The sequence below is a fragment of the Oryzias latipes genome, chromosome 1 (genome assembly GCF_002234675.1).
Source record: "Oryzias latipes chromosome 1, ASM223467v1".
Classification (NCBI taxonomy): domain Eukaryota; kingdom Metazoa; phylum Chordata; class Actinopteri; order Beloniformes; family Adrianichthyidae; genus Oryzias; species Oryzias latipes.
In genome coordinates, this window is record NC_019859.2 from 1,772,350 (window position 1) to 1,784,920 (window position 12,571).

Below are 12,571 nucleotides of genomic sequence, written 5' to 3' on the forward strand. Positions count from 1 at the left end.
TCATTGTTTATTTTACTGACTACAATCAACAGGTGGCGCCGTTTTCACAGGTTTTATGAGAAGCCTTTATTTTTATTTTTTTACTTTATTGAACAGTATACCGAAGTACCAAACACAGCATCAGGTAGATGGCTATTTAATGAATAAATGAACATAAAAATAAATAAATAGCCACAAACCAAACATTCATTTTACGCAACAACTAAAGATTGAAACAATGTTTATAATTCATTTCAAGAGACTTTTTTTAATTGTAAAAGATGGTATTTTTTCCTGAGCAGTAGAACAAAATTATACATGCAGAGCTTTTATCAAAACGCCCACAATTACAGGGACAAACATACAAAGTTAAGATGTCACCAGACATTATTTTTTAAGTAAATGAACAAAGTTTTTAATTTGTCCAAATGTAAAACAAAATGCATCTTAAATATAACAGTACAGTAAAAGTTCAAAGACCTGAGCAAATTGATCCAAAATGGAAGAAATCATGAATATCTTGCAAATCAAATATTAAACAAAACAACTTCCTTCTGTAATCTTTTGCAAAACACAAACAATTAAAATGCAAAGAAAATCCAAAATTAGTCTCCCTCTGTCTTTTAACTACAGAATACAAAAATAAAAATGTACCGCCTGTAAAAATAAAAAATAATGTAAAAGTTTAAATTTATACATTTTTTAATAGAAAAAGTGCAAGAATCAGACTTTTTTTTTAAAATCTGCCCCACTCCAAACCTGAACTGGTCTCCATGCATGAATGTTTTTTTAAAACATTTTTACGTACATATGAGAACATTTACACAATAAAAGTGAAAAAAGTCACAATAAATAAAGCCATTTCAAAACAGAGACTAAAAAAACAGCAAACATCAAAGCTCCCATGATTAAACAACATTAGAGAAAAAGAACGTCGAGCCTTTTGGATTATTTTGATATGGAACGTCAAGATCCAGAGTACCCGGCAGAAAGCTTTGCCTTTTGGGGGAATTATATTTAAGGTTTTGCATTTTTGAATTTGGAGTTTGATTGGGGAAAACAGTGACGAGGTATCCATCTGAACTGTGAGGTGGTACTTTTTGTGAATTTTGAGACAAAGCCGGTAAACCGAAACCCCTGTCTGGCACGGTTCTGGGTTTTCTGTAATCTCTTGTGTCCACATAAGTCGGGATCATCTGTCCATAGTCGTGTTTTCCGTAGAGATCCAGATTTGAACCCCTGGCTCGAAGCACATGGTCTTTTCCAGTGAAATCATCGATGTTGAGGTCCAAACGTCTACCGTCCATGTGTGGCTGTAGAGCAGCATTCGCTGCAGGATAACTGGATCTGACGTTGCTTCTAGAAGCTTTTCTGTCAGTGCGTAGCCTGACGCCTGGATCTATGTCCAGGCCAGGCCTCGTCATGCTCACATTTGGGTACATTTTGTCGGGAGGTCTTTGGAAAATCGTTGGGGGATAGTCTAGATCCAAACCTGAGGATCTGTAGTGAGGCTGTGAATTGGGAATCACTGCTTTGGGCATGTTATAGACCATGTTTGGCGGCGTGACCCTGGGACCTGTGAGATTTCCCTGCATGGTCCCTGATCTCGTGTTAAGTGTTGCATTTGGAGGAGAAAGAGTTTTTGGCTGAAGAGATTCCCCAAAGTCAATGTCACAGCCCATGTTGTGAATATTTGTGCCGCCATATTGAGGCATTTTAAAAGAGGGAAGTTTGAACTTTCTATCTGCCAGTTTGAGGTCAGGCTGAGAACCACGAACATATGCAGATGGGAAGTTCATACCTGGGTTTGGCCCTCTGAAATCTTTCATTTTGGAGGAAGTAAAGTTGATGTTAGGTTGTCCCATATCACCCCACATCTGGAAATCAGGTTGTTTGTCTTGAATGTCTAATCTTGGACCCTTGACTTGAGTGCCGTGTAGATCTAAGGCACCACGCCCTTTCAGCTTTGGTTCAAAAACATCCCAATTTGGAACGGTAATGTCAGGTCCATTCATGTCCTTCACCAACTTCATTTTGGGCATTTTTGGCTGAATATCAGGAACACCAACATCAACATCTGGAGTGGAGATGTCCATTTTGGGAGCTTTGAAGTCCACATCTGGCAAACCCAACTTGGGGGAATCGGAGGAGCCTTTTGGAATTTTAAGGCTTAAATCTGGAGTTTGAAAATCTGAACTCAGTTTCATGTTTGACTCTTTTGGTATCTTGGCTTTAAGACTTGGAGAGTTTAGTTCAAGATCTGGGCTATCAAACTTTGGTTTTGAAAATCCTATATCTGGCATTTTCAATTTCCGCGATGGCTTTCCAAAATCAACTTCAGGAACTTCAAAGCCTTTTTTGGAGTGTTTTATGTCAGCATTTGGTAAGCCTGCTCTGTCGAAATTACCATCAATCTCCTGTCCCTTCATCGAAGATAAACCAACTTTAGGCATTTTTAGTTTTGCTTTTGGGGAGGCAGTGCTGACACCTGGAAGGTTAGCACCAAAATTTGGACCTTTATGGTCCAAATGTAGGTCCATATCAGGAGTATTTATTCCCCCTTTAACCTTTGGAGCTTTTAGATTGAAATCTGGTGATGTCAGATCTGCATCCAGATTGGGTCCTTTAGGTAACGTTCCTGAAAGATTCATTTTGGGCATTTTCAGTTTGCCTGAAGGACCATTGACATCCCAGTCGGGACCTTGAAGTTCTGGCATTTTCAGATTGACATCTGGGACATTGAGGTCCAATTTGGGAGTTTTGGGGTCCATCTTGGGCAGTTTTATGTCTGGGGCATCAATTCCACCCTTTACTTTGGGTCCAGAGACATCAAATTCAGGCAAGTCAAAGTTGGGTTTTTTGAATTTCCCGGATGGACCTGAAACATCTGCATCTAGATCTGCTTTTGGACCTCTGAGGTTTAAGTTGGGACCATTTACATTGAAGTCTGGATGATCCAATTTGGCATCAACTTCAGGACTTTTATGGGTTGGGAGGTTGAATTTGGGCATTTTCATTTTGGGAAATTTAAACTTTGCTTTTGGGGAACCAATGTCAACATCTGGTGTTTTCATGTTCAACTTTGAACTCTTAAGGTCCACGTTTGGAAGGTCTACATCAGGGGTATTCATTCCCCCCTTAACCTTTGGAGCTTTTAGATTGAAATCTGGTGATGTCAGATCTGCATCCAGATTGGGTCCTTTGGGTAACGTTCCTGAAAGATTCATTTTGGGCATTTTCAGTTTGCCTGAAGGACCATTGACATCCCAGTCTGGACCTTGAAGTTCTGGCATTTTCAGATTGACATCTGGGGCATTGAGGTCCAATTTGGGAGTTTTGGGGTCCATCTTGGGCAGTTTTATGTCTGGGGCATCAATTCCACCCTTTACTTTGGGTCCAGAGACATCAAATTCAGGCAAGTCAAAGTTGGGTTTTTTGAATTTCCCGGATGGACCTGAAACATCTGCATCTACATCTGCCTTTGGACCTCTGAGGTCTAAATTGGGACCATTTACATTGAAGTCTGGATGATCCAATTTGGCATCACCTTCAGGACCTTTAAAGGTTGGGAGGTTGAATTTGGGCATTTTCATTTTGGGAAATTTAAATTTTGCTTTTGGTGAACCAATGTTACCATCTGGTGTTTTCATGTCCAACTTTGTACTCTTAAGGTCCACGTTTGGAAGGTCTACATCAGGGGTATTTATTCCCCCCTTAACCTTTGGAGCTTTTAGATTGAAATCTGGTGATGTCAGATCTGCATCCAGATTGGGTCCTTTGGGTAACGTTCCTGAAAGATTCATTTTGGGCATTTTCAGTTTGCCTGAAGGACCATTGACATCCCAGTCTGGACCTTGAAGTTCTGGCATTTTCAGATTGACATCTGGGGCATTGAGGTCCAATTTGGGAGTTTTGGGGTCCATCTTGGGCAGTTTTATGTGTGGGGCATCAATTCCACCCTTTACTTTGGGTCCAGAGACATCAAATTCAGGCAAGTCAAAGTTGGGTTTTTTGAATTTCCCGGATGGACCTGAAACATCTGCATCTAGATCTGCTTTTGGACCTCTGAGGTTTAAGTTGGGACCATTTACATTGAAGTCTGGATGATCCAATTTGGCATCAACTTCAGGACTTTTATGGGTTGGGAGGTTGAATTTGGGCATTTTCATTTTGGGAAATTTAAACTTTGCTTTTGGGGAACCAATGTCAACATCTGGTGTTTTCATGTTCAACTTTGAACTCTTAAGGTCCACGTTTGGAAGGTCTACATCAGGGGTATTTATTCCCCCCTTAACCTTTGGAGCTTTTAGATTGAAATCTGGTGATGTCAGATCTGCATCCAGATTGGGTCCTTTGGGTAACGTTCCTGAAAGATTCATTTTGGGCATTTTCAGTTTGCCTGAAGGACCATTGACATCCCAGTCTGGACCTTGAAGTTCTGGCATTTTCAGGTTGACATCTGGGGCATTGAAGTCCAGTTTGGCAGTCTTGGGGTCCATCTTGGGCAGTTTTGTGTCTGGGGCATCAATTCCACCCTTTACTTTGGGTCCAGAGACATCAAAATCAGGCAAGTCAAAGTTGGGTTTTTTGAATTTCCCGGATGGACCTGAAACATCTGCATCTAGTTCTGCTTTTGGACCTCTGACGTTTAAGTTGGGACCATTTACATTGAAGTCTGGATGATCCAATTTGGCATCAACTTCAGGACCTTTAAAGGTTGGGAGGTTAAAATTGGGCATTTTCATTTTGGGAAATTTAAACTTTCCTTTTGGTGAACCAATGTCAACATCTGGTGTTTTCATGTTCAACTTTGAACTCTTAAGGTCCACGTTTGGAAGGTCTACATCAGGGGTATTTATTCCCCCCTTAACCTTTGGAGCTTTTAGATTGAAATCTGGTGATGTCAGATCTGCATCCAGATTGGGTCCTTTGGGTAATGTTCCTGAAAGATTCATTTTGGGCATTTTCAGTTTGCCTGAAGGACCATTGACATCCCAGTCTGGACCTTGAAGTTCTGGCATTTTCAGATTGACATCTGGGGCATTGAGGTCCAATTTGGGAGTTTTGGGGTCCATCTTGGGCAGTTTTATGTGTGGGGCATCAATTCCACCCTTTACTTTGGGTCCAGAGACATCAAATTCAGGCAAGTCAAAGTTGGGTTTTTTGAATTTCCCGGATGGACCTGAAACATCTGCATCTAGATCTGCTTTTGGACCTCTGAGGTTTAAGTTGGGACCATTTACATTGAAGTCTGGATGATCCAATTTGGCATCAACTTCAGGACTTTTATGGGTTGGGAGGTTGAATTTGGGCATTTTCATTTTGGGAAATTTAAACTTTGCTTTTGGGGAACCAATGTCAACATCTGGTGTTTTCATGTTCAACTTTGAACTCTTAAGGTCCACGTTTGGAAGGTCTACATCAGGGGTATTTATTCCCCCCTTAACCTTTGGAGCTTTTAGATTGAAATCTGGTGATGTCAGATCTGCATCCAGATTGGGTCCTTTGGGTAACGTTCCTGAAAGATTCATTTTGGGCATTTTCAGTTTGCCTGAAGGACCATTGACATCCCAGTCTGGACCTTGAAGTTCTGGCATTTTCAGGTTGACATCTGGGGCATTGAAGTCCAGTTTGGCAGTCTTGGGGTCCATCTTGGGCAGTTTTGTGTCTGGGGCATCAATTCCACCCTTTACTTTGGGTCCAGAGACATCAAATTCAGGCAAGTCAAAGTTGGGTTTTTTGAATTTCCCGGATGGACCTGAAACATCTGCATCTAGATCTGCTTTTGGACCTCTGACGTTTAAGTTGGGACCATTTACATTGAAGTCTGGATGATCCAATTTGGCATCAACTTCAGGACCTTTAAAGGTTGGGAGGTTAAAATTGGGCATTTTCATTTTGGGAAATTTAAACTTTCCTTTTGGTGAACCAATGTCAACATCTGGTGTTTTCATGTTCAACTTTGAACTCTTAAGGTCCACGTTTGGAAGGTCTACATCAGGGGTATTTATTCCCCCCTTAACCTTTGGAGCTTTTAGATTGAAATCTGGTGATGTCAGATCTGCATCCAGATTGGGTCCTTTGGGTAATGTTCCTGAAAGATTCATTTTGGGCATTTTCAGTTTGCCTGAAGGACCATTGACATCCCAGTCTGGACCTTGAAATTCTGGCATTTTCAGGTTGACATCTGGGTGACTGACTTTTCCAGATGGACCTTGAATGTCTAACTCAGCATCTGGGTAGGCGATTCCTTTGTCAGGTGTGTTCAGCATCTTAAAGTCTTCTTCTAAATCAGGAATTGGAATATCTGGCAAATCAAATTTGGGCATCTCAAACTTAGGGGGCTTGTATTTTTTAGATGGGCCTTTAATCCTGGATAGGTCTGTTGCTTTTTTTTCCGGTCCTTTAACATCCCCTTGTGTTTTGAAAGAAAACTCCCGGTTTGGGAGACCATTTGATGGAGAATCCAAATCTAAATCTCCAGATTTTATTTGTAAAAACTCCACAAAACTGGAGGGATCGTCCAAATTTAGATCTGGGTGTTTGAGCCGTTTAGACTTCTTGAGACTGAGTTTTCCTGAGGGTTCCTCTTTAGTTGCTACACCTGGTAGACTGATCTGACCTTCAGGGCCATTAAGAGAAGGTCCTGAGATAGACAGCTTTGGGAAATTGAATTTGGGCACTTTTGATAGTGGGCTTGTTCCTTCAATGTTCAGTTGGGGACTGTTAGCATTGGTGGTTGGGATCTCTCCTCTGTTCAGGTCTGTCCCCACCATGGGAACTCCAACTTCCAAATCTCGATCTACTTCTGGATCACTGACAGTCTTAACTGTAGGACCTTCTGGAAAAGTCTTTGGAGTATTAAGTTCCAATCTTGGTTCTTTGATGTAACTTTGACTGCCGTCGTTGAAGCCGAGACTCGGCGATGGAAGGTTCATGCTGGTGTCATCTGTTGAATCAACATTGGCATCTCTGTTTGGAGTCTTGGATTTTCCAAGTCCAAAGTCAACTCCAAGACGAGGAAGTTCGGTGTAGTTTTTGGGTTTGACCTTTGATGCAGCAGGAACTGTTGACTCGTCGCTCCCAATGCTGCCTTCGGCACTGGGCAAGTCGTCCTTCAAAAACTTCTTTATTTTTGTCTTGTAGAGTTTGCTGTAGGAATCGGTGAGCATCTGAAAGCACAAGCCTTAATCAGTTGATTGGTGTGTAAAACCAGAAACATCAAATGGAGCTCAGAAAATATCTGATACTTCAGTACAGATGTGTGACGCCTACCTTCTCAGGGTCCCTGGTACATTCATCCAGATTGCCAAGGCTCTTGCTTAAGTTGCTTCGAGTGTGAACTTGGATTTTGTCTTCAAACGGCTCCATTAGCTTCAGTACTTTCAACACTTCCTCTTTTGATAGTTGATCAAAATTTATTGTTGCACCCATAATTTCATCCCCTAAAAAATTCAACAAATGTATTTACTTTCAAACAGCTGCAGTTCACAAAATGACAAACTGAATCAAACGGACAAGTTCTAACATACCAGAAATGATCAGAGGATACAGTTTATGAAATAAGCTACACAAAATCGTTAATCAAACTTTCTGAACGTTGGTCTTGGGGGCCTCAGGCTCCACCTTCTTTGAGGCATCTGATTGGTCAGACAATAAGTTGAACTACAGAAGGATTTCATTAAAAAAATAAGTACTATCAAGAAGATGTTAAAAAAGGTATCAGATCATGGTTCTTGTTGTTCTGACCAGTAGAATGACTGAGTAAGAGCTGTTTATTTCACTTTAGAAGTCAATGGGGTTTTTGGCCACTTCCTCTTCTGAACGCCATGGGGGCGGGGTCACTCAATCCAGTTCTCATACACAGTCAATGAAACACACATTTGCCTTTTTGCTTGATTCTGCCAAAAACTCTTCCATGTAAACTGTTTGTCAGATACGCAGGTCATTAGATCATATAATTCAGATCATCTGGCCTGAACTGGAATTACTGGTATTACAAGCAATTAAACTCCATCTGATGTTTTACTGGCAACCACGCCTCTGTCAGTCTGCCCCAGGGCAGCTGTGCTTACATCGGTAGTTACTATCACCAAACATGGATGAAGAGTGAATGAATAATGGAGATACATTGTAAGCACGTTGAGGGTCTGGTAAGATGCAGATAAATTCAATTCATTATTATTATTCATTATTTTATTCAGTCACTTTATTTTTCTCTTTTCATGGTCACTTTATTTTTTTCGTCTTATTGTATTTTATTTTGTATTATGAAGCTAGATTCCCTGTTTAGACTGGAGCTTGAGAGAAACGCAATTTAGATTTCTATGTATGTGAAAACATTATAGATATTGACAATAAAGTTTACTTTGACTTGATTTATTATTATGTGTTCGAGATGACTTCGGTCGTAAACTGGCACTTTATAGACCAACTGTTGAATGAAATGTCACAGGCTCGACATGAGAGAAGATGTTTTGCTCCTGATGTGAGTTTGTTGTCTGATTGTTTCAGAAGTGTCCTTGTGAAACAACAGGAAGGATTCGAAACATGTGGTTCCACACGGAGGACGGCGATTCATCCGACTTAAGTCAAACCTCCAGAGCAGGAACTTCAACAGTACGACCGCCAACTGACTGACAGAAGCACGAAAGCATCAGGGCGAAGCCGCTGTGCATGCTGGGAATTTTGTTTGGTGCAAATCGAATCAAACAGAGGAACAATAAATAAAAACATTTTCATTTGTAAACGACCGTTTTTGGAATGGTTGAAAAGGTTTTAATGACGTCTCCTCGATCTTTGAAGGTTTAGTCGTCGACCCGAGTCCCATCTGTGAGCAGACGGCAGGGACACGCCCATGTTTCCGGACAAAAGCTCACCTTCCTTCAGGCCCTGGCTGTGTTTGGGGTTGCTGATGCTGGAAACAAAGACCCCTCCCTCCTCCAGCTGCTCCAGGGTCAGCGCCTCGGAGAGGCTCCTCCCCCTGCGGTGCCGTGGCTGCAAGAACATTTGATTTCAGGTCATTTCAGGTTTTGTAACACAATGAAAATATTTCAGAGTTTAATAATAATGCCTTATCCTATGCAAGTGTGGGGTGATGCACATAAAACCAACAGAACGCCTCAGTGTTTGCTAGAAAGCTGTAACAAAAACAAAGCAGTTCAACACAAACTTGTTTTTGCCCCTTTTGGTTCACATTTTCTTCTCTTATCAAAAAACAATAAACCAAAATTAAAAATCCAACAGACAGCAAGCACCAACAAATTTAGATTCCTTAATGTAAACACATAATATAACTATAAAATATAAATACACAATAAACAACATTTCCTATTGTTAATTTTGGAATTCAAGTTTTAAAATAAAAAAAGTATAAATTTAGAACATATTTACAAGACATTAAAGCACCTATATCAAGCAAAATCAACTTTTTGAGTAGCTTTTAAGTGTATTATAATGTTAATTCCTCACAAGTACAACCCAAAGTGGTATTTCGATCCGTTAACACATTTCTGAGTTTCTCTAAAAACCTGCGCTCTGAACACCAGCCCCTCCCAATCCAAGAAATCGAGTGGGTGTCACAAATGATGTCACAAATTGAGGGACAGCCCCTTCCAGGAAGAGCCTGCTCTACAGGCTCCGCCCCCAGATTAACACACACGCCCACTTTCTCCCTGGAGCTAGTGGTGATCGGCTAAAACGCTCTCATGTCAGACGCACAATCTGCACGTCCGTCTTTGCAAAAGTTTGGATGTCTTTTGTTTTCGTGGGAGAAACGCAGACACACTGCAGAGGCCGGCTCTAGGATGACGTCATGAAATGGGCGGCACCCACAAGGAGAGAAAGGCGGAGCCTAAGAGATCAAATGGTCTTACTTCTGAAATAACTCATATTTCGTTAAAAAAATTATTCTTTTTTGTGGCAAAGGTAATATATGATCATATATATGGATGTAGTTCACTCTGAAAGGATTAACAATAGCATGATATAAACCATTTATTTAAATCAAGATTATTATTATTAATAATGATTTCCTTCATATAAATTCAAGATGAAAGACATTTAAAGCCCAAACAGAACAGCGAACCGGAACATGGATGAACTTTTAGAACATTTGATATTTAAAAGAAATTCAGTTTGTTGTAAACATTGAAGTGCTGGGATCATTTTAAAATTAATATTTTTCAGTTTTTGGTTTTGAATATGTTGGAAATGCTGAACACAAAGTTTAAAAATCGTATTTGAAGTAAAATAATGCAACGCTTGGAACTGGTGTGGAACGTTCAATGCAGCCGTTTGTAGAAGTGTGACACGCTGTTTGACTGATTGATGGCAGAGGCAGTAACTATTGACAACTATAGGCTGATAAATCTATATGTATTTATGTTTATTAAGATTGGAGAGATAAAGTTAAGGATAAAGGATTTTTTTCTGCTTCATTTTCTGTTAAATCCACAAACAGCATCTTAATGGAGACAAGAAATACAGAGAAGGTAGATGCACACGTGCACAGGACAAACAATGAAAACTGTAAACAGGTGATTACTACCATGACTGTTGTGGTTGATGAATATGAAGATGAAGATCAGATGTTTTCTTGAAGCCTACAGACAAACAGAAAAAGGCGTTCATGCGTGCAGACAGGATTCCACATGGAGGTTTTTGGGCTGAGACAAAGAGAGAGTTAAACGGCGTGGACGGCCGTCATCTGACCAGATTCAGAAATGTGACGCTCTGCGTTCTTTCTCAGCTCCCTGCAGGCAAAGGTTTTCAAAGAATGACAGCAGGAAGCTGCACTCCGGCAGAGATAGTCTCGATGCAGATCTCTGCGAGATAACGTCAGATCAGCATAATTCAGAAAAAATCCAGTTATTCCTAAACACCAGGAGGACTTTAGGGAGGGAATTCCTTCAGAAAACACTTTGGTAAACACTCGTTCTGAATTTATCGCTGCTTCGTGAAAATATGCAGCTGGGATGAGGAGCAGGTCCTGTTTGTTCTGTACAGTCTGGACGAGCGACGCCCTGGAAACCGAGTCAGCACGTCTGTCAGGTATTCAGCCTGAGAGTGGAAACACCTGAACAGGTTCCTCCAGGGTTCTGAGAAGGAGCGCTTCGCTTTTGTGTGTCAACCAAGAACAAGTTAACAACTTCCCACACTTTCTAGCATTCACCAAAGTCAAAAACAAAGAGTCTATGTAACCCTTGTGCCATCCTAGGCACTTTAACGTTGGGAGTTGGGTCATCTAGACCCACTAGACAGTGCTCTGAACCTTTTTTCTTCAATGATTTGTGATCTTCACTGGTGTCCATGGATTACATGAAATCTTTCCACCTTTATCCACCTTTGTCATGGTAGGGAGAACACATCAATCCAAGGGGGGGTCATCTGGACCCCATAGGATAGCACATGGGGATAAACATCTGTGTTATTATGAAGGGAAACATCTCCTACATAAAAACCCCTAGAAATAAGTAAAAAAACTCTTCAATTGGGATTAAATTTCTAATATTAAGAAAAAAAACGTTTTTATGATTATTTTCCCTTTAAATTATAAAATAAGACAATTTGTTTTCTTGAAACAAAAGTTTTTTAACTTTTTCAAGAATCACTTTTTGCCATCTTTAGCTTTTGAAAACGTTATTTTTCTGATTTTTTTTTGGCTTTTATAAACCAGATTTTCAAATCTTTTTCACAAATTTCATTTTCAGATAATGAACCTGATCCTTCATGAAGAGTTTCCAAACAAAAACGTGCTAAACCCATCGTCCCGGACCCCTTAGAGGCGAATCACAGCAGAGCAGTGGAAAAACATTCACAAATCCAGAACGCACATGCACCCAGCCCTTTAAAAGAAGGATTTGGATCACAATGTGTTTCTAAAGTTTGTTTCCCGTAAACATCAAAGTATCAGTGTGGTCCTGCTCTGAGAAAGACTCCTGGAGGATCAGAAACAGATCCATTTAGTCTCAATCTTGATTCCTTTCTTGTGTGGATTTTACAGTTCACCTCCAGCCGCTGATTTACAGAGTTAAACATTAAACGCCCCAAAGATGAAGCCACGGCTCTGGTGTCATGCACAGAGAATCAAACATGAGCTCCGCAGAGCGCAGAGGAAGCACAAACATGCAGAGTGAAAGAAAAATCAGAGGAGTTTCTCTGAGTGGAGAGGAGACCATGGAGGTGACCCGTGAAGCCGCTGCTTCCACAGGAGCAGGATAAAACCCTTCAAGCATGAAGGTCTGAGCCCGAGTCGCTGGAAGGTGAGCGTGGAAACTGACCTCAGGTCCATCAGGACGTGGTTTCAGCGCCGCTGAAGGTTCAGAGCCGTCTGTCCTGAAAGCTCTGCAGGCTGTCAGTGAGGAGAGGCAGGAGTACTTCACCTGGAGCAGAAAAACTGGTTTCCAACGCCTCACCTCAACAACAACAGTCACAAGACACACACCCTCCTGCACAAACACCTTCACTACCACATGCCTGTGCACAAACAACAACACACAGGCGAAAGTGGAACAGCAGCATCTCTCTTTGTGAAAAAGCACAAACTTCTCTGCAGCAACAAAAACACACAAAGCTGTCAGAACATCAGCAG

General features: G+C 41.0%; 1 protein-coding gene across 1 annotated transcript; it reads right to left on the reverse strand.

Annotated features, from left to right (window-relative positions):
* Nucleotides 1–41: 41 nt before the first annotated feature.
* On the reverse strand, nucleotides 42–12,547 carry LOC105358319 (neuroblast differentiation-associated protein AHNAK). The gene is made up of 5 exons (XM_023955641.1): nucleotides 12,261–12,547; nucleotides 10,529–10,583; nucleotides 8,859–8,976; nucleotides 7,255–7,424; nucleotides 42–7,151 (listed from the first exon to the last, which is right to left on the reverse strand). The coding sequence occupies exons 2-5, from the start codon at nucleotides 10,529–10,531 to the stop codon at nucleotides 888–890; spliced, it is 6,555 nt and encodes a 2,184-aa protein (XP_023811409.1). The 5' UTR covers nucleotides 10,532–10,583; nucleotides 12,261–12,547; the 3' UTR covers nucleotides 42–887.
* Nucleotides 12,548–12,571: the final 24 nt, after the last annotated feature.

Excerpts from the sequence above, each read along its gene's own strand:
- LOC105358319 (XM_023955641.1), bottom strand. Across the intron at positions 7,425-8,858 it reads CAGCCAGGGCCTGAAGGAAG|GGGATGAAATTATGGGTGCA; the intron begins GTGAGCTTTTGT and ends TGAATTTTTTAG. Across the intron at positions 7,152-7,254 it reads GTACCAGGGACCCTGAGAAG|ATGCTCACCGATTCCTACAG; the intron begins GTAGGCGTCACA and ends TTGTGCTTTCAG.